This window comes from Typha angustifolia, chromosome 6 (assembly GCF_048772165.1).
Source record: "Typha angustifolia cultivar Huaian chromosome 6, ASM4877216v1, whole genome shotgun sequence".
NCBI classification, from domain to species: domain Eukaryota; kingdom Viridiplantae; phylum Streptophyta; class Magnoliopsida; order Poales; family Typhaceae; genus Typha; species Typha angustifolia.
Window position 1 is genome coordinate 9,474,151 of NC_133244.1, and position 21,158 is coordinate 9,495,308.

At 41.7% G+C, this 21,158-nt stretch overlaps 5 protein-coding genes across 5 annotated transcripts; 2 read left to right on the plus strand and 3 right to left on the minus strand.

Annotated features, from left to right (window-relative positions):
* Positions 1-5,069: 5,069 nt before the first annotated feature.
* LOC140761439 (probable indole-3-pyruvate monooxygenase YUCCA9) lies at positions 5,070-6,883 on the plus strand. The gene is made up of 3 exons (XM_073098757.1): positions 5,070-5,816; positions 5,926-6,297; positions 6,393-6,883. Exons 1-3 carry the CDS (start codon positions 5,169-5,171, stop codon positions 6,615-6,617), a joined length of 1,245 nt encoding a protein of 414 aa, XP_072954858.1. The 5' UTR covers positions 5,070-5,168; the 3' UTR covers positions 6,618-6,883.
* A 1,221-nt stretch (positions 6,884-8,104) lies between these two features.
* Positions 8,105-9,048, plus strand: LOC140761376 (putative germin-like protein 2-1). Its single transcript, XM_073098673.1, has 2 exons — positions 8,105-8,242; positions 8,337-9,048. The coding sequence occupies exons 1-2, from the start codon at positions 8,128-8,130 to the stop codon at positions 8,864-8,866; spliced, it is 645 nt and encodes a 214-aa protein (XP_072954774.1). The 5' UTR covers positions 8,105-8,127; the 3' UTR covers positions 8,867-9,048.
* Positions 9,049-11,031: 1,983 nt separating this feature from the next.
* LOC140761180 (germin-like protein 8-2) lies at positions 11,032-11,986 on the minus strand. Its single transcript, XM_073098398.1, has 2 exons — positions 11,821-11,986; positions 11,032-11,736 (listed from the first exon to the last, which is right to left on the minus strand). The coding sequence occupies exons 1-2, from the start codon at positions 11,930-11,932 to the stop codon at positions 11,207-11,209; spliced, it is 642 nt and encodes a 213-aa protein (XP_072954499.1). The 5' UTR covers positions 11,933-11,986; the 3' UTR covers positions 11,032-11,206.
* Positions 11,987-12,738: 752 nt separating this feature from the next.
* LOC140761359 (putative germin-like protein 2-1) lies at positions 12,739-13,792 on the minus strand. The gene is made up of 2 exons (XM_073098645.1): positions 13,633-13,792; positions 12,739-13,495 (listed from the first exon to the last, which is right to left on the minus strand). The coding sequence occupies exons 1-2, from the start codon at positions 13,742-13,744 to the stop codon at positions 12,948-12,950; spliced, it is 660 nt and encodes a 219-aa protein (XP_072954746.1). The 5' UTR covers positions 13,745-13,792; the 3' UTR covers positions 12,739-12,947.
* A 2,821-nt stretch (positions 13,793-16,613) lies between these two features.
* Positions 16,614-17,560, minus strand: LOC140761344 (germin-like protein 8-2). The gene is made up of 2 exons (XM_073098622.1): positions 17,408-17,560; positions 16,614-17,320 (listed from the first exon to the last, which is right to left on the minus strand). The coding sequence occupies exons 1-2, from the start codon at positions 17,517-17,519 to the stop codon at positions 16,791-16,793; spliced, it is 642 nt and encodes a 213-aa protein (XP_072954723.1). The 5' UTR covers positions 17,520-17,560; the 3' UTR covers positions 16,614-16,790.
* Positions 17,561-21,158: the final 3,598 nt, after the last annotated feature.

Consider the following 21,158-nt stretch of genomic DNA (forward strand, 5'->3'; position numbering starts at 1 on the left):
CAGTTTGCACGTATAAAGAAGCTAAGTTTTTAGATAACTGCCATAGATTTATTTTCTCTAAAATATAATCATACTAACGAATATCTTTTTCTCCTGATGTTTAAAGCTTAAGCTTTGGTTATGGTGGTGTACGTAGGAGGAGGAGGAGGAGAAGGAGAAGGGGAGAAGAGAGAGTGAGAGAGAGTGAGAGAGAAAGAGTTTAGGGAAAAAAAAGAAAAAGAAAAAGAACAAATCCTATGGGAAACTTTGGTTGGAAAGCCTAATTGCTCATGGGCTTTGTAAGAAGCCCATTGTTACCAGCCCGTTTAGTCTATAGAGCCTTGTGGGCTTTATAAGTTCTCATCCAGCCCATTTAGTCCATATATTAAAACAAAATTGCATAATTATAATTTTCTTTGTTACATATATATATATATATATATATATGAGTCTTGTGGGCTTTATAAGTTGGAAGGAGAGGCCCATAATTCATCCAACCCAAAACTATGAAAAAGTTGGATATATTTATATATAGCATCATTATCCATACATTCATAACTATATATAATCCATTACTGCATGCATGTTCCACCACGTGAATATAGTAACATGACACATCCCAATGCCACCCATATTCATCATCACCATCTCTCCCTCTCTCTGCTGCATCACATGTAGCATGCATGCATTCGGGCAGGAATCTAAGTGACAATAATAATAATAATAATAATAATAATAATAATAATAATAATAATAATAACAACATCAGACCGTCTGGTGGTAACTAAATAGAAGAAGACCTCCTAGAAATAATTTTTCTTAAATATTCTATCTTCCAATCTCTTCTCAGATTATAATTTGTTGACCATGTGATGCACCAAGGAAATAATTGGTATAATATTCTTCCTCATCTAAGAAGCTTAATTACTCTTAAATCATGAAACATAAAGAAGGGAAGGTGTGTCAGAGTGTATTCCATTAATAAATGCCTAAATATTTTAAATACTATGACTAATATTAGTTATGCCACATGGTAGTTAACGGTTAAACCGGCCAAATTAGGAAGAACCTGGCAGTTGGGAGGTGGTCAAAGTGCATGAAATTAATGAAATCATATAGCTAGTTGTCAGGGATGATGAGGTCACCCATATTGATACACATGTATTCTTTTAAGCTATTTGGGGGAGGTTACATATATGTAAATTTTTGGGATGGCTATGGGAGGTTTGAATAAGGATATAAATCTATAAATGAGGATTTTATATTTGTTTTGGGCAATGTGATTTTATATTTGTTTTGGGCAATGTGACATCAAATGAATTAATTCTCTTTAACTCACACTTTTGGCACGCTTCTTTTTGTAACCGCTATCAGAGCACTAGGGTTTTTCTCTGTTTTCTTCCTCGCGCAACCGCCTCCTTCTCCTCTTCCCTTCTCTACTCAGAGTAGCTAAGTGAGGAAGGGTCGTTCTCTTCGTGCCAAAGCGTGGTTTTCTCCTTGTCCCTCCTCTCTGTTCTTCTTCATGGCATCTTGAAGTGCAGCTCCATTGATCATCGATGGGGTGTGGGATTCGAGCTCTTGTTTCTTCTTGTTCTCCTTTTATTCATCTCTCGTTGGAGACGGTTGTGGAAGGCTGAAGCTGGGAGGGGCAATGCTCCTCTCCACTGTGATTCTCAGCTCGACCAAAGAGCCTCGTCCGACATTGATCGTTAGTAGTAAGACGTTGAGTAAAAAGACTTTTTTGTGCCATCGGCTCTTCCTTAAAATCTATTTCTATAGGAATGGAGAAGGCTTTTCTCTTTCCCTCTCTCCTCCTCAAATGAGCGGTTCCTTTTTCTTTCTATATTATAGGCTAATGATCTTATTTATCTAGACTGGGCTATGTCTTTGATTACGAGACGAAATTGTTGGCTGACTCATAACTCCATCTGCTAGTGAATCTGTAGGTTTTTGCAAGGGTCATTATTTGTTAATATTTTGATAGTGCCTTAAAAATTTGATGTATTGATTTTATTTGTTATTCTACTTATTGTAGCCGAGTATAAAATTTGTGTAAAAGAGTTGTCACTCTTATCTCTTATCTTATTTGTACCATGTTCTTATTATTATTATTATTACTTATATACTAATAAATATTTTATTCCTACAGGTTTTCTCTTAAAAAAATAAAAATAAAAGATTCTTTGTAGCTCCAAGATGCCATGTGGACAAACATTTGATACTAATTTGACCGAGTTTCAGTGAACTAAAATTCACATGACATTTGAATACAATTTAGGTGGAAGATGAATTCATTAAATAATCAACTACCACAAAGTTTTCAAATTCATGGAATTGTGGCCATTTATTGTGGTGCTATATATAATATATATATATATATATATATATATATTAAACAATATTTGGCAGTAAGGGCATGATGCTTACTTGAATTATGAACTCAAAGTGGCAGCATTTTTTAACTATAGATGAATGCATTAAGGAAATGGATTCTCCTGAGTGCCATTAATTAAAATTATAAGATAGATTCTCATGGTCAAAGTATCAAACTATCAAGGAACAATTGTGGGCTTTGTTTGAGAAGGACATTATTAGAAGTATTGCTTCAATTCAACATCAAGAAAAATGAGGATGATAACTATATGAAATACAAAGGTCTAAAAAGCAGTGCAAGCTTTCAGACCATGTACATGTATAGATTGGCTGAAAAAAATAAAATAAAAATAAAAATAAAATAAAAAATCTACTTGAAATTTATAATGATCACACCCATCATTGCATAATGTCTAATCATTCAATAATCCAACTTGTATAAGTTAAAGGCTTTTACAAGTAAGATTCCAAATATTTTCCACCTATATATCTCCTGAAATTTTTGACACAAGTCTAGCTTGAGCCTCTTTGTGATGCATGACAGCCATGAAACCTTGGTTTTGATTAGTTGTGATTAAGCTCATACTAACTCCTAAACCATGATTAATATCTTCCTAATCTTTGACTCAATTATTAATGCCCACATGGCGCCGTCAACTTCATGTGAAAGCAACCAAACTAGTATCCAAAAGTACAAACTAATTAAATGGAACACAAATCCACCTTCTCTTAAAAGATCTAGTGGGACCTCTCTCTAATCATCAATTAGGTTCTAGAACTAGTTAAAAGCTTCATCATTCTTTTGTGGAAGTAGGTAGCTAGCCTTTGATTAAACAACACTATAAGTCCAACTTTAGGAATATGCAAACCTAATTAGGATTTGAGAAAGCCTTCTTTTGGTGTTTGGACCCGCAATTAGGTGTTCTTATGAACTAACCCTTTCTCAAATCATCTCATTGGTGCTTGTTAGGTCTCACTAAAAAGGTCCCTACGAATCCACATAGAAGCTACCCTTAATTGGTTCGGCGCATAGATCATCCTTAGGATTAATTCAACTTTTTAACAAATAATTTTTTTTCTCTCTTTTAAAGTTTCTATTAACTTTTCATACTAACCCTAATCATAGGGAATCTAACGCTTTCCCTTTAGTTTAAACAAAAGATATAATTTTAATAAGAAGTCTTGCCACCGCGCTTGCTTTGAAAGTACGAGAAAGGAGACTCACCGACCACGGGATTTTACCTCGAGAATACCCCCGTTTTAATTTTAGTTAAATATTACAAAAAAATTACGGACGGCGACGTGGCCTATTTGATCATCTCCCACTTGGCTAAAGAGCTTTGGGCTCACATCCCCATTTAATTAATATACAAATGAATGGCAAATACCAATATCCCCAAATCAACTTTGTATGTAGCATTTGGATTGCCTTGTTATAAAAATGGCCAAAGTTATAGGCAAAGGAGGATGGTTCTACTCATCTCAAGGACCTAAAATAACTAAGGAAAATCATATGGCCTACTTTGGTTTGATATGAAAAGGAGAGAATATTAGGAAACCAAGGTTCCATGCACATGATTTCCTACTTGAAATTCTAACTCCCAAACTTTTATACATACTACTTGCATTTGGAGCTCAAAACTTCTTGAAGCTAGCACCACCTTTGGTGTTATGGCTCTTGGGATTATTCAATTACAAGATACCATCAAACACTCATCTTGAGGACGAACTAAAGCATCAATGTGATATTAAGTTCATGAACCTAACCTAACACATGGCTACATTTCTTATCGTGGAATATATATATATATATATAATTTATTAATTAATCTTTGAAAACCCGAGGTCACAAATTTAACGAAAACGAATGACTTCTGTATTTTATTTTAAAATTTTTAAAAACATCTTACTATTAGTCGTCTTAACGGACAATTATCATAACTTTGAATAAGATTATTTTTTTTTCTTTCTAAAATATTAGGAGAGAGAGAGAGAGAGAGAGAGAGAGAGGGAGGAATCAAATTTTAGAATTAGATTATTAATATTTTTTATTTTTAAGATATTCTCTTTCTGTTAGCTAACAATTAGGTGAAAATCAACTAAGAAAGTTTTGAGACATTAAAAGTCAAATTTAGGCACCAAAAGATAAATAAGAATATGGTAGGGTCTGAATAATATAAAAAGCAAAAAATCAAGGTGTTTTATGAAGACCGTTTGAGCTGGGTTGGGCTGGCCTGTGGTGGGGGGCCCACGCGGGGCCCAATTAATACTAGGGGGGGGGGGGGCCCAACCAAACTGTCCACGTGGTAACTAAGCAATTACGTGTCCAACGCTAGCCTGGGGGCCACGTGGGATTTCGGTTGCTTTCGCGGTGGAACGACTGGGTTCGCTGCTTAATTAGTTGGCATAATATGATTGCAGTAATTTGGGTGGGAAATAAAATGAAAACTGAGTCTATCTTGAAGCATAGATATTAAGATAGAGAAGCATTTGGACCTCCCACTGTTTCAAAGAGTCCGTGAGATATTAAATCCCAATCAATCATTCTTAACAAAGAAAAGAGCCGCACAAAACTTTAAAAAAGGGAATTAAAAATCTCAGATCTTGAATTATTAAAAAAAATCTACTTCCCACTCCCCCCATCACATGCATCCCCTCCTATTTAAACACAACGCCTCTCCCTCTCCCTTCCATCACTTCCACTTCCACTTCCACTTCTCACTTCTCACTTCAAACTCAGAAGCTCTTCTACTCTCCTACTACTACTACCTACTTTTTCCAAACCAAAACCTACCCCGAGAAACAACCATATAGCCATGGCTAGAATACCTGATTTCGATGACTTCTTCTCCCGGCGGTGCGTGTGGGTCAATGGCCCGATCATCGTCGGCGCCGGTCCCTCGGGCCTCGCCGTAGGCGCTTGCTTAAAAGAGAATGGCGTTCCATTTGTGATCCTTGAGAGGTCCGATTGCATCGCCTCGTTATGGCAGAAACGCACCTACGACCGTTTGAAACTCCACCTCCCCAAGCAATTCTGCCAACTACCCAAACTCCCCTTCCCCGAAAACTACCCCGAGTACCCCACGAGGAGGCAGTTCATCGACTACTTGGAGTCCTACGCCAAGCATTTTGACATCAATCCCTACTTCAACCAGTCCGTGCAATCCGCGAGGTACGATGAGACGAGTGGGTTGTGGAGGGTGAGGACGAGCGGCAATGCCGAGGTGGAGTACATTGGCCGCTGGCTCGTCGTCGCCACCGGGGAGAACGCGGAGAGGGTGGTGCCGGAGTTGGACGGGCTGAGGGAGTTCTCTGGCGACGTCATGCATGCTTGCGACTACAAGTCCGGCGAGGCCTACCGCGGGAAGCGCGTGCTCGTCGTCGGCTGCGGCAACACCGGCATGGAGGTCTGTGTTGACCTCTGTGACCACGACGCCTTCCCATCCATGGTCGTTCGTGACTCGGTGAGTATTTGCTCTCTCTTTTAACATAGTTTGATATGAATCCAAGAAACCAAGATGGAATTAGTTCTAAAGTTCTTGTGCGTTTTTTTTTTTTTGGTTAATCAAACAGGTTCATGTACTGCCAAGAGAAGTTCTTGGGAAGTCTACGTTTGAGATGGCCGTTTTCCTAATGAAGTGGTTGCCTTTATGGTTGGTTGACAAGATCCTGCTTGTTTTGGCTTGGTTTGTGCTCGGAAACATAGAGAGGTTTGGATTGAAGAGGCCTAGCACTGGGCCACTTGAACTCAAGAACACACGGGGGAAGACCCCTGTTTTGGATATTGGTGCCCTGAGCAAGATGAGATCCGGCGATATCAAGGTGGTTCCTGGAATCAAAAGGTTTTGGCAAAAGAAGGTCGAGCTCATCGACGGCCGCCTCGTCGACGTCGACTCCGTCATCCTCGCCACCGGCTACCGCAGCAACGTTCCTCAGTGGCTTCAGGTACTGAGTCTTTCTACCTCTGTTTTTGCTACCATTTGTGTAAGTTTTCTGATGCCGGATGGAAGTCTGATATGTTACTGGGTTAATTCTTTCAGGAGAGTGAGTTCTTTTCCAAAGACGGATTCCCAAGGATGCCATTCCCAAATGGGTGGAAAGGGAAGTCAGGGCTTTATGCAGTTGGGTTCACAAGGAGAGGGCTTTCTGGGGCTTCCTCAGATGCTGTGAGGATTGCAAAGGACATTACTGTTGTCTGGAAGGAGGAGACCAGGCAAACAAAGAGGCTTGTTGCATGCCATAGGAGATGCATCTCGCAGTTCTGATGGCATAAATTACCCATTTATGTCTTTGCTCGTTTTCTTGCTTGATTTCCTGCTATGTTCTGCTTCTGTAAAGTAGTGTAAAACAGAGGAAAAAGGAAGTGCATGGAGCCCTCTCTCAATTGGAGCCCAGATTTTGAAATAGTTATGGGCCTTCTGTATAGAGAACAGTTGAGGATGATGAGGCTCTTTTTCACTTTTGGGAACTTTGTAGTTTGTACAACATTTCAAAGCTTTATTTCAATGGAAACAGTACTCTTTTCCAATAATATTTTTTGGCTCTTTTTTTTTGTGTGTGTGTATGCAAATAACCACCTCGCTTTTTTCCTCAAATTTGCAAAGATCTAAAATGGAGGAGATTTTTTGCAAAAAAAAAAAAACCCCTTCCTTTTCTTCTTGATCAATCTCTTCTCTAAAAACCTGTCCTTTTCAACCTCGACCTGACCAACATATTGCACAAGTGGATTATGTTCCCCTCCTCTGTACATGCTTGTCTTAAGCCTGGATCTGCTAACAGTTTTCCCTTTGCCTTTGGTTTAGCTGGAAAGGCTGATTAGATTCCAAAGGCATTCTTGCAAGACTGGAGGAAGATAGAAGTATGTTGCAGTTGAGCAACACCAACCATTTCATGTGAAGTCGATTGCACAAGATACTGCAATCTCTATGATTAATTTCCTGAAAGGAAAAATAAAGCTCAGGCTATTATTGCAACAGATGCTCCAGACCCACCAATTGATTAGATCCTAAGAAAGCCATTAGCTTAGTATTTCATCAACCACTTATTATTGCAACAATCTTTGTATATGAGAAGTCTCCTGGGTGTTTAGTTTAACATCACCTCAAGGCATCTATGCAACTTGAATGCACCAACTTTTCCTTTCTCTGATCATTAAAACTGCATCAAATCCCGAGATTCCTATGAGAAGTATCAGTTGCATGAGCCATAACTGCAGTATCACATGCATTCAGGGCCTTTTGACACATGGTCTGGCCTACAATTTATTGCTCTATTTTTCTGCAACTCGATACCCAGCCAAGCCTTGAAACATTACATACTGCTTAGTAAATTTGTACACTATGGAAGAAGGTTCATGTGATCTAATTAGGCTAGAGCTAGTTGAAAGAGCAGTGTAAACAAGCTGATGTTCTTAACTTCATCAACACGAGCCAGAGTTAATAGTCACATTTAAATGGATAAAGCTAAGATTATAGCTAGACTTATTCCATTTAGGCAGCTAATGTTTCCTTTTATCTCCGAAAAGAAGAAAGAATTGGGTGATTGACCACTTCCTGTGGATAATGCATGTGGGACTATTTCGACATTCACTGAGCCAGCGTGATGTAGGTTCTGATGTTTGATGTTTGAAGACTTCCAAATTGTGGGGAAAAGAAGACTCAATCTAAGACATAGCCAAGTCAAACATCTGCACCTCCCCCTCTATATATATGCATGTCCACCAAGACTCTTCTCTTCATCAAGTAGTATACATCGATATTCAAGCTAAAGATAACCATGGCAGCCAGCATCATCGGCATCCTTGTTCTTCTTGCACTGACTTCACCCCTTGCACTTGCTTCTGATCCTAGTCCTCTCCAAGACTTCTGCGTCGCTGATGAGATGCCTCAAGGTAATTGATTAAACTGATCGCCTTATATTTGGTCCCATAATGCCATTGTTTTTTTTGAAGCCATACATTCTAAAATCTTTCTATATTCTTGTAGTGTTTGTTAATGGATTTGTCTGCAAAGATCCAAAGTTAGCGAAAGCTGAAGATTTTTTCTACTCTGGCCTTGACAAGCCCGGTGACACGAACAACAAGGATGGATCTAAAGTGACTTTAGTCGACGTACAGAAGCTCCCGGGGCTGAACACGCTCGGCATCGCAGTGGCACGCCTCGACGTTGCACCGTTCGGTATAAACCCGCCGCACACTCACCCGCGGGCGACCGAGATCTTGACGGTATTGGAAGGCTCCTTCTACGCCGGATTCATCACTTCTGATAACAAGCTTTTCGCGAAGGTCATCAGCAAGGGTGATGTGTTTGTGTTCCCTAAAGGATTGATACACTTTGAGTTCAACTATGGCACTGTGCCCGCCGTCGGCATTGCTAGTCTCAGCAGCCAGAATCCGGGCTTGATCAGAGTCGCTGATGCGCTCTTTGGATCGAATCCGCGCATTTCTGAAGATGTTCTTGCAAAAGCTTTTCAGGTGGACAAAAAGATCATAGACTGGCTCAAGACTAAATTCTAGATATGCTGTCGTTGCAGTAAAAGTATTAAATTGTGTGTTTAGATTCTTTACTTCATTCATTCAATTGTACTGGTTTGAATAAGAACACAAGTATGTTCATGTCTCAATTGATTCAATAGTAAACGTTTTATAATATTCTGTAAAATGACTCTCTTGCTTGCTTGCTGTGGTCAAATATGAGTATTATTTATTATAAGATGAATGTAAAACCCAAGATATTTGTGGCATATTTCCATCTCGAACTCTATATTCTTGTTATTTCAAATCTTGGAAAAGAAAATCCTCAGGACAACTGGCTTGTTCAAGCTACATACTCTTAATTGTCGTTCAATTTAGCCATATACCATCGGAATTTTCAACTGTATTTATCCCTAGCTACTTTTAATTCTATATTATTATTTTTTTTTCAAGATAAAAAGAGTGTACCATGCAAGCAATCACAGCGATTACGGTAATCTCCACCATTTAATTCTACATTTTCAAAGTGTAAGACAAAAATTACTTTAAATATCCATATGCTTTTATTATATCCTATTAAATATTAAGTATTAATAATGTTTATACTTACATTTAAGGGTCTAGAGAGAGATAGAATATATAAATTTCTAGAATATGAAATATAAAATAACTTAATATTTATTTCAACAAATTTTACTGAGTAATTGATTGTTGGAATATATATATTTATTAATTTCACCAAATATTGGAATACTAGTGATTTTTATATTTATAATTTTCCACATTTAATTGCCTATTTATAAACTCTATAATATTTTGTAACAATACTGTTTATGATAATACGTAACCATTTTCAATATTACATGTAAAAATATGTTATTTAGTAATATAAGAAATTTATTTAATATTTATATCTATATTTCTATCTTGTTTATTTTTATTTGCTACTTAAATGGTGTTACATTTATACGTATTATAACGTATATTTATCTCCAGTCAGTTTAGAGCGAGATGATTTTGAAATTAAATTACGTGGGACCCACCTCAGCGTTGAATTCGCCTCCGCAAGGGTGTTGACTGTTGACTAATGAACCGCGTAGACTTTCTTTTCGAAATGAAAAAGAAGATGGTGAGCTTCAACGAGCTCTCTTGAACACCAACGGACGTGATGTTCTCTATTGACCATTAGTTGTAGCGGGCGGTTGCGATTAACTCTTCTACTGAAGAATCCAATCCCTTGGTCAGCACCGCTCGGAGTTCGACATCGGAGAGCGATCGAGAGATGGTGTGTATTGATGAGTTGTTGAAGCTGGCGGAGAAGAAAGAGGCGAAGCCATTGGCGCCGGATGAGGACCTTCCTGGCATGGGGAAATCCTATCGACTTCACTGCTAGTAAGCTCAAGTTGAAAACTCTTCATTGCCCAATTATCTAATTCAATGGAAAAGGTTGTGGATTTGATGGGTTCTGTTTGTTTCAGTCGGTATTTTGCGAACGAGGGTGCGAGGGATGAGCACTTCTGGTCGTAGCTACACACAAGAAAACGGTGAGAATTTGATAGTTTTTGTTGTTGGATTCTTCATTTCATTGTAATTGCTGCAGTGACTTCTTTTTTCTTTGGCTTAGATTATTTTGCTAGTTATATATTGTCAGATATTTCATAGCCAGTATAGAAGTATGGACTTCAAGACAAACTGAAGTCCAAAATCAAAGACATGTGCGAAATCTGTCATCTTTTTCCTGAGATCATTAATATTGAAAGGGAAAATATGCGCAAAACCTTATTTTAAGTCTTTAATGGCATCAACAAAGTCTGGCTTGGTTAAGACTTGTTTTCTTAGTAAGGGGAAATTTTGTTTAAACATGTCGATGTTAAGCTATTTTGATAAATTCTTCGAGAAGAAAATTTATCTTAGAACAAAGATGATCAGTAAGCTTGCCCAGGTCGATGTTATCGATGTCATCTTATTTTCCCCTGATAGTTATACCTACAATCAACTGGCCGTGATCCCTTCGATTAGGTTACCTTTCTACTTCTCCATCCCGTAGGAAGCTTGGTGGTCTCTGGCATGGTTTAAAGAATCTGCTGAAAATGAATCAATTTCGGCCAAGTCTCATCAGTAAACGTACTAGTTTTGGCTTACTACAGTGAGTTTCGGTCCAAAAAACTTTCTAATTTGAAGTACCAACAAGCCAAGATAACAGGGGATGGAGCCAAACAAAGATAGCAATCTTTATCACAACAGATGCATATATTATTTAGAAGGAATCACCGCATACAAGTCAATACATATGACTCTTTATTTCTACAATACTTGCAACAAGGACAGTACTTTGTTGCGTATTTAGACCATTACAACAAACAATAATAAGTAGTTCGCCACCTAGAACTGAGTTTGGAGCCAGTCGACGGTCTTCTTGTCCAATTGAAAGGCCTTGGCAAGGATATCATCCGAGATTGGCGGGTTCGATCCAAAGACGGCATTAGCTATGGTGATCAAGCCAGGATTCTGGCTACTTAGGCCAGAGATGGCCACCGCATTGGCATTCGAAGGATTGAATTGGAAGTGAATGAGATTTTCTGGGAAGACGAAGACATCACCCTTGTTGAGAACCTTGGTGAAGAGCTTGTTGTCGGAGGCGACGAAGCCGACGTAGAGGGTGCCCTCGATCACCGTGAGAAGCTCGGTGGCCCGGGGGTGAGTGTGAGGTGGGTTGAGGCCATAAGGTGCGAAGTCTAAACGAGCTAAGGAGATGCCAAGGGTGTTGAGCCCTGGAATTTGCATGGCAGTGACGAGGGTTGCGTTAAAGCCATTCTTGTTCATTGTGTTGCCAGGCTTGTCAAGCCCTTGAAAGAAGAAATCTTCGGCTTTGGCGAGGTTTGGATTGATGCAAACCAATCCATTTACAAAAACTGCAAACAAAAGGACGTCCATTATTTTAATATCTTAAATATAGATGGAATTAGAAGGGGAATAAGTGTATAATTAGTACGTACCTTGAGAGTTCGGATCCGCGACACAGAAGTCTTGGAGCTGACTAGGATCAGATGCAATGGCTTGAGAAGAAACAAGGGCAACAAGAACAAGGAGGAGAATTTTGGCGGCCATATCTTTAAATGATCTCTTCTAATTAGCTAGCTAAAGTATTAATACTCGTTATGGTGTAATGGCTCAGAGGAGAAAGATATATATAGGCTATAGAGGGCAACGCTTTGAAACAGTCGTACGTGCTAATATTTTGATATGGTCCTAGTTGAAAAGTATTTTGACAGAACTACGAATCGATAGCCTAATCCTTGCAAATGCGACCCAAATGACGTAATTTTTTTTTTCCAGGATATGTTCAAAGTAAAAAAAACTAGTTGAAATTTTTCAAAGGGAGCAGTTGAAGACTTCCGAGTGCTGCAATAAAATAATATTAGAATGCATGAAGTGTGGAATATAGACATATATTAAGAGACCTCTTTCCATAATATATAACAGGACTAATTATTCTTTATGATATTATATACCAAAGCAAGGAAAAGAAGCGGTCTTTATGGGCAAATCGTTCTAAGGTTTATAACACCTGGAAACAGAGGTCACACGTGATGTCATACAATTACTAAATAGTCGTTGAATGCGACTATACAAATTGCTGGGCCAGGCCAATTCCAACGCAAATTAATAGATGTTGTTAGAAAAGTATTTATTCAAAACACTTTACCTTTATACTTTGCTTCTTTTTTTCTAAATAGATAATTATTATATACATGTTTTAAATTATCCAAAAATATATAGTAATTTTAACATCATTGAGTAAAGTAATAAAATAGTAAAATAGTTTTCCTTTCATAAACTAAAATATGTTTTTGAGGCATTAAAAATAAATTGTAAGAATGAATAACGGTATTGTAAGGAGTGAACGATAATAATAAAAAAAAACCAACGTACGCTGCATTTAATAGATTTTCCTATTATACATTAATCAAGAAAGGACACTTCAGCATTATAAAATACAATAATTAAGATAACTCCTATATGCCTGCATGTAGTAGCGGTTACACTCCGCCACCTGCTGCTACCTTATTCAAACAAACGTACAATAATTAACACACGACTAAAACACCCAACAGATTAACACCTAATAAGCCTTCTTAAATTGGGCCTTGAGCTCCTCAATGATCTCCTTGTCAACTTGGAAGGACTTGGTCAACACATCGTCGGAGATCGGTGGATTCGAACCGAAAACCGCATCTGCGATCACGACAAGCCCAGGATTCTGGCTACTCAATGCAGCGATGGCAACCGCCGGTGTCTTGCCAAAGTTGAACTGGAAGTGTATAAGCCCCATGGGAAAGACGAAGACGTCTCCTACGTGGAGAGCCTTGAAGAAAAGCTTGTTGTTAGGGTTGGACGTGACGAAGCCGACGAGGAGGGTGCCTTCGATGACGGTGAGGATCTCGGTGGCGCGAGGGTGAGTGTGGAGGGGGTTGAGGCCGTAGGGGGCGTAGTCGATGCGCGCGATGGAGATGCCGAGGGTGTTGAGGCCCGGGAGGGCGGCGGCGTTGACGAGGGTGACGTTGGAGCCGACCTTGTTCTCGGCGTTGCCGGGTTTGTCGAGGCCGGAGAGGAAGAAGTCCTCGGCCTTGGCTAGCTTTGGGTCTTTGCAAACCAATCCATTGATGAACACTGCATGCACATATCTATATTATATACGTACGCACGGAGAGAGAATATATTATTTACCTATCTTCTTGGTTCATGTATATATATATATATATATATATATATTTGCATCATAAAAAAAAAATAGAACTTAGTCATACGATTAGAGTTCTCGTCTGCGACACAGAAGTCCTGCAAAGGGTTAGGATCCGCAGCAAGAGCTTGAGACAAAGCCAGAGCAAGAATGGCTAACAGAAAAGCACGAGACGCCATTCTTAGGATTAACTACAACAAGTGGTTTATTGCTTTGGTGATGATCTCTGAGCTTACTAGCAGTGAAGATTTATAGTGCGGGAGAGAGAGAGATTAGGTTACATGGCGTTAGTTATATGTGTCATTATTCTCCTCTTACACTGGAATAGTATATTAAAAACTTGGTACGATTTGAACTGTGTCATTTACCTAATTAACCACTCTCTCTTTTAATCAGCCCTTTTTTCCCTCCTTTTTCTTCCTTTTGGCTTCTTTTGATCTATAATCTTCCGTGTTCTCAGAGTTAGTACATATCGTAATTGTCATAAACGTTTTTGGCCAACCACCACAAAATAATATAAATCTAGTGATTGATATCAACCAGAATATGCTTTAGAAATCCAAGAATCGATCGTATATATGCTTATGGCATGTGGGTCAAGATTTACAAGTTTATATTAGTTTGTCTTAATTGGGCCCACAACCATGAATCAGCCCATGGGCCGGGCCATTTTGACTTTCAACCGTCAAAATATCATGAACAGGAGAGGAGAGGTGGCTTAGATCTACCTTTGTTGTTTATATAAGGGTTAATTAGGAAGACAAGGTGAATTACACCCAGTTTTCACGAGAATACTCTAAACTTTAGAGCAAAGTGAAACGAGTGACAGCAACAAAATATGCGTAATGACCAATTATACCCCTATTCATCTCGTCACACTCTGCTTTACGTCCAGCACCATTGCGGGGAGCCTACGTCGCCGACGAGCCCACAGAATATTGTTTCCTATAAGATTGGGGATTTTGATGCAGGAGTAGAAGAGGAGGAAGCTAATCTAGAAGAAGAGGAGTAAGAGGAGGGGGAGAAGGGTAGTGGAAGAGGATAAATATGACATTTTGGGAACTAGGTATTGGTTGGGAGATCTGAAGTTTGGACCATGGAGCAGGGGAGGTAGGAGAGTTGGGGGTGATAGAATGCATTTGAGCTCTTCATATATGAAGCAGATAAGAGAAAGGGAGAGAGAGAGAGAGAGAGAGAGAGAGTAATGAATTATGTGAAGAGAATTTTAAGTGGGAAACGAACCACCAAACCATGGTCACAAGCTCACATCAATGGCGACAAGGGTTAAGGGTGAATGAGTCAGCAGGGAGTGTAATAGAGTTGAGCATTATTTGGGGAATAAAGTTATAGCGATGGTGCCTCCCTCCCCTTCGATCGTAAGGTTTGGGGCATGTGCGATCGGCGCAGCAGTCGCAACCCCGCCATCCCCACCGACGTTGCCATGATGCAGTCACAACCCCTCGCCACCCCAACGCCGCAATTACGGAGCGTCCTAGCGGTCGGCGATGGTGAAAGAGGAGAATCGGTGACGGTGAAGTGGAGGAAGATGATTGAGGGTCTTTTTTATATTAATATTATAAGAAAAATTATATTATATTAATATATATTTTTTATCTTAATTTAATTAAAAGGTCATATAAAGGTTATATTTTGGATTAATATTGTCTGATATGACTATAACGTAAGCTGACTCGCATCATTTTTCTGACGACATACTAACCTAAGGGTGATATTAAAATTTCTTGAAAATTTAAGGAGGACATTATAATCTAAAAATGATTAGAAGGTTCCTGTAAAAATCGGATATAGTTCAAAGGTGTCGACGTAATTAACCCTTTATTTAATTACAGTAATAATTTCAACAAACAATAACTTGTAACTACTAGTTCTCTATCTAAAATTGAGTTTGGAACCAATCTACGGTCTTTTTGTCAATTGAAAGGATTGATCATCTCTTACTATTACTTACATTAGTTCCTTTTATCTTAATCATTCTCTTTGCTTAATTGATATTTTAGTTACTTTTTAAGTATCCAAAAAATTGATCTTTATCAGTAAGCTTACAAAAGAGAATTATTATAGTTTTCATTGATTTTGGTTTTTCTATTCATGACCGCCTCGTATGAGAGGAACTAGACATGGATAAATATGTGAATGAGTAATATATGTTAAATAAAAGTCATAACACTTTACTTACTACTCTTTGAGACATTAGTTTACATACTTCTTTTGATGTATGATATGCTAGATTAGATTATGCCTCAGATAATGTTCTCCGGCAATTAAATAAAGTCACTAAGATGGACTTTTAATTATCATCTCTATTTTGCTTTCTGGCTAGTCATGTTCAAAAGAGATATCGCATTCCTTTCTCTTCTGATAACAAATGAAGTATACATATTTTAGATATTGTATATTATGATTTGTGATTTGTGGGGGTCTTTCACCAATTTTTACAGCTTTGGGCTTTCACTATTATGTTATTCACATTGATGACTATTCTTGTTTTACTTAAGTCCTATCCAGTGAAATATAAATATGATTTATACATCTTTCTTCAGTTTTAAAATTGGTTGAGAATCAATCATCCATTAAATTTAAAAAATATCCAACGCTAAGGTGGTGCTGAAAAATCATATGCATAGACATATAAAATAAATGTCTTGTACTTGATGCTCTGTCCAAAATGAAAGGGTAAGATATATGCACAAACATATAACAGAAACATGATAGATCTAGCTTGAGTGACCGGCATATTTAGATTTGAACACCCAAAATGGCAAGATATCCATGAACAAGGGAGGAGAGCTGGCTTAGAATAAATCACAAGTGTACTTAACTAACACCATCGTTCTAAACTTCTAATCATAAGCAACCGGGCGTGACGGGTAGGATTGAACCCATATAAAGCTCAAACGTCGAACAGGTCCAAACCTGGCTACCAAGCCCCATTCTCCAAAGAAAGACTAAAACCGAACCCAGGGCATGAAAAACTTATCCAAATTAGAGAACCAAAAAACCAAGAAAACAGGGGATAATGCGTATATCTGTTTCAGAACACATGCATGTATATATTATCTTGAATGAATCACCGCAGTCCACTCACAAGTCAATACATTTGACTCGCATTATTGCTACAATACTTGCAACAAGCATAGTACCTTTGTTGTTTATTTAGACCAAGAATTTCAACAAACAATAATAAGTTAGATGCTAGTTCTCCACCTAGAACTGAGTTTGGAGCCAGTCTACGGTCTTCTTGTCCAATTGAAAGGCCTTGGCAAGGATATCATCCGAGATTGGCGGGTTCGATCCAAAGACGGCATTAGCTATGGTGATCAAGCCAGGATTCTGGCTACTTAGGCCAGAGATGGCCACCGCATTGGCATTCGAAGGATTGAACTGGAAGTGAATGAGATTTTCTGGGAAGACGAAGACATCACCCTTGTTGAGAACCTTGGTGAAGAGCTTGTTGTCGGAGGCGACGAAGCCCACGTAGAGGGTGCCTTCGATCACCGTGAGAAGCTCCGTGGCCCGGGGGTGAGTGTGAGGTGGGTTGAGGCCATAAGGTGCGAAGTCTAAACGAGCTAAGGAGATGCCGAGGGTGTTGAGTCCTGGAATTTGCATGGCAGTGACGAGAGTTGCGTTAAAGCCATTCTTGTTCATTGTGTTGCCAGGCTTGTCAAGACCTTGAAAGTAGAAATCTTCGGCTTTGGCGAGGTTTGGATTGATGCAAACCAATCCATTTACAAACACTGAAACAAAAGGACGTCCATTATTTTAATATATTAAATATTGTTGGAATTACAAGGAGAATAAGTGTATAGTTACTTAGTACGTACCTTGAGAGTTCTGATCCGCGACACAGAAGTCTTGGAGCTGGCTAGGATCAGATGCAATGGCTTGAGAAGAAACAAGGGCGAGAAGAGCAAGGAGGAGAATTTTGGCGGCCATATCTTTGATTCTCGCTTCTAAGTATCTAGTGGAAGTATTGATGTTCGTTATGGTTTAATGGCTTAAGAGGAGATGGGTATATATATATATGCTATAGAAGACAAGGCTTTGAAACAGTCGTACATATATTTTGATATGGTCCTAGTTGAAAAGTGTTAGACCACTATAATTAGGCATGTAATTGTGGCTGTAATTGTGCCTTAGAGGTAGGCTTGAATTTCTCCCTTTGGCTGCTATATATGTACCCCTGTAATCATACGTGATATACAAGAAAATCTTTCCACACTTTCATGGTATCAGAGCGGCTACAATCCGCTACCCTTCCGCAATCCTAGTCTACGCGCCGCCGGTCCTTCTCGCCGCTCCTGCCGCCGATTCACTCGCCCGGAGCGCTGCTGAGCCGATCGCCGCGCCTTGATCGCCCGCCCTGCCCTGCCCCTTGCACGCATACGCGGTCGCTGATCTCAACCACTCTCTTTTCCCACCATGCCGGATACCAGCGATGCGGCCACAACCCAGGAGGCCGCCCTTGCCGAGCAGGCACGCAAGGACGAGGAAGCCCGTCTCCACATTGAGGCCCTCGACAAATTTGAAGCCGCCCACGAGGCCATCTGGGCTCAGGCCACCGCCGTCGTTAACGTGAAGGCCCTCATCCCCGTCATACTCGACAAGGCCACGAACACCTACACCAAGTGGCGTGGGCTGTTCCTCACTGTCCTCGGCAAGTACGCGCTGACTCACCACGTCCTCAAGGATGAGGCACTTCCCGAGCGCCCTACATGGCTCCAGGCGGACTGCGTCGTGCTGACATGGATCTACGGCACCATTTCCAGCGACTTGCAGCAGTCCCTCATGATCCGGCAGCGCCCCGCACGTGAGGCGTGGTGCTATCTCGAGGATGAGTTCCTTGGGCAGAAGGAGTCCCGTGCCCTCCTCCTCGAGACGCAATTCCGCAACCTTCGCCAAGACTCCCTGTCAATCACCGACTTCTGTCGTCGCCTTGAGACAATGGCGGCGTCTCTCGCTGAGTTCGGCGATCCTATCGGCGATCGTCAGATGGTCCTTACTCTGCTCCGTGGCCTGAACGGGAAATTCCGGCACATGGTGACGATCCTTAAGATGCACCGCCCCTTTCCGACGTTCACCGAGGCACGCACCCATCTCCTGCTGGAGGAACTGGAGATCGACGCCCGGCCTCCTTCACCGCCTGCAGCCCTCGTCATGACGCCGGTCGCGTCCGGCCCGACTCCACCCTCCAACACGCCGCGACAGGTGAACCAGATGGCTCCACATCGTCCCTCTGGGGCGCCCAGCGGCAGCGGCGGGCAGCGCTCCAACAACCGTCGCCGTGGCCGTGGCGGCCGTGGCGGTCAGCAGCAGCTTCCTGGCAGCGGTGCACCTCCAGGGGTAGGTCAGCAGCAGCTTCCTGGCAGCGGTGCACCTCCAGGGGTACACCCTTCTTTCGGCCAGCCCTGGACTGGTTCTCTGCAGATGTGGCCATATGGCCGCCCACCACCGCCACAGCAGGCCTTCACCGCCTTTCCACAATATGGCAGCCCGTTTGGCGGCGTTCCAGGCGGATACGGCTACACTACGCCATCGCCGTATGTCTACGGGGGAGCTGCGCCCTCGACACCGACGCACCAGGGGCACCCCGCGCACTATCAAGTGCCTGCGTCGGCACCCTGGAACCCCACTCATGGTGGTGCATGGAACCAAGACTCGTTGGTGCAGTCCTTCAACACGATGTCGCTCACCCCACCACCACCACCTTCCGAATGGTATGCCGACTCGGGCGCTGGCTCCCACATGACTGCGGACGCTGGTACACTCTCCTCTGTTTCATCCCCTTCATCACTTACACCTTCATCCATCGTTGTTGGAAATGGTGCACTTCTTCCCGTAACAGCCACTGGATCACAAACCTTTTCTTTCCCGCATCGTCATCTTGTTCTTAATGATGTTTTAGTTTCCCCACATATAATTAAGAACTTGATTTCCATTCGCCGTTTTACCACTGATAACAACTGTTCTATTGAATTTGATCCATTTGGCCTTTCTGTGAAGGACCTACACACCAGGAACGTGATCGCCAGGTGCAATAGCTCCGGCGACCTCTACCCATTCTTCCCACCCAACATCAGCACCGCAGCCTTCATCGCAGCACCTACCTCGATTTGGCATCGGCGTCTCGGCCATCTTGGGCGTGAAGCAATGTCCAAACTCATCAGTTCCAGTGTTATCTCCTGCAATAAAGATGATCTAGACCACATCTGTCATGCGTGCCAACTCGGTCGGCACACACGGCTGCCTTTTGGGTCTTCTAGCTTTAGAGCATTTAATAATTTTGATTTGATACATTGTGATCTTTGGACATCTCCTATTGTTAGTGTGTCTGGGTACAAATATTATCTTGTCATTTTGGATGATTGTTCCCATTACATTTGGACTTTTCCCCTCCGTCAAAAATCCGAGACATTTTCCACTCTCTCAAATTTTTTTGCGTATGTTCAAACTCAATTCGGCACCACCATCAAGAGCATCCAGTGTGACAATGGCCGCGAATTTGACAATTCTGCGGCCCGCACGTTCTTTCTCTCCCACGGCGTTGCACTTCGCATGTCGTGTCCATACACTTCCCAGCAAAATGGAAAGGCCGAACGCTCTCTCCGCACACTTAACAATATTTTGCGATCTCTTCTTTTTCAGGCAAGTCTTCCGCCGGTCTACTGGGTCGAGGCACTTCACACCGCAACCTACCTGATTAACCGCCTCCCCACCAAAACTCTCGCCTTTTCAACTCCCTACACCCACCTCTATTCCACCCAACCCTCCTACGACCATCTCAAAGTTTTTGGATGTGCTTGTTACCCTAACATGACCGACACAGCACCTCACAAACTTGCACCCCGCTCCTCTCTATGCGTGTTCCTCGGTTACTCCTCCGAACACAAAGGCTACCGATGTCTGGAGCTTCAGTCGAACCGCATTCTTATTTCTCGCCATGTCGTTTTTGATGAATCCTCCTTCCCCTTCGCCAACATGTCTACCACGCCCATGGCATCCTCCAGCTTGGACTTCCTTCTTGATGAGGATGACCTTACCACTCCGGCTCCTGGAGCTCCGTTTGTGCATGCAGGTATACCCACCAGCCCGGCGTCACATCCTGAGCTGTCCCCTGTGTCACCTGCACAACCTACTGCCAGTAGCGTCTCCCCTGCCTCGCCACCTGGGAGCCCCGGTGCTGCTGCCTCCGTCCATCCCGCAGGGGCTGCTGCCACCAGCACCACCACCACCGGCCGCACAGTGGCCACACGCCCCGTCTCCGTCACCCCCGTCGACAACGCGCATCCCATGCGCACGCGCGGAAAAGCCGGCATCGCCCAACCTGTGGATCGCCTAAATCTCCATGCTGTGGCCATGTCACCGCTGCCTCGCTCCGTCCGCGATGCCCTGACTGATCCACATTGGCGCGCTGCTATGCAAGCTGAGTTTGATGCATTGCTCGCCAATGACACCTGGAGTCTTGTGCCACGACCTCCTGGTGTTAATATGGTTACGGGCAAGTGGATTTTTCGTCACAAGCTGCACGCTGATGGCTCTCTTGATCGCTACAAGGCTCGCTGGGTTCTCAGGGGT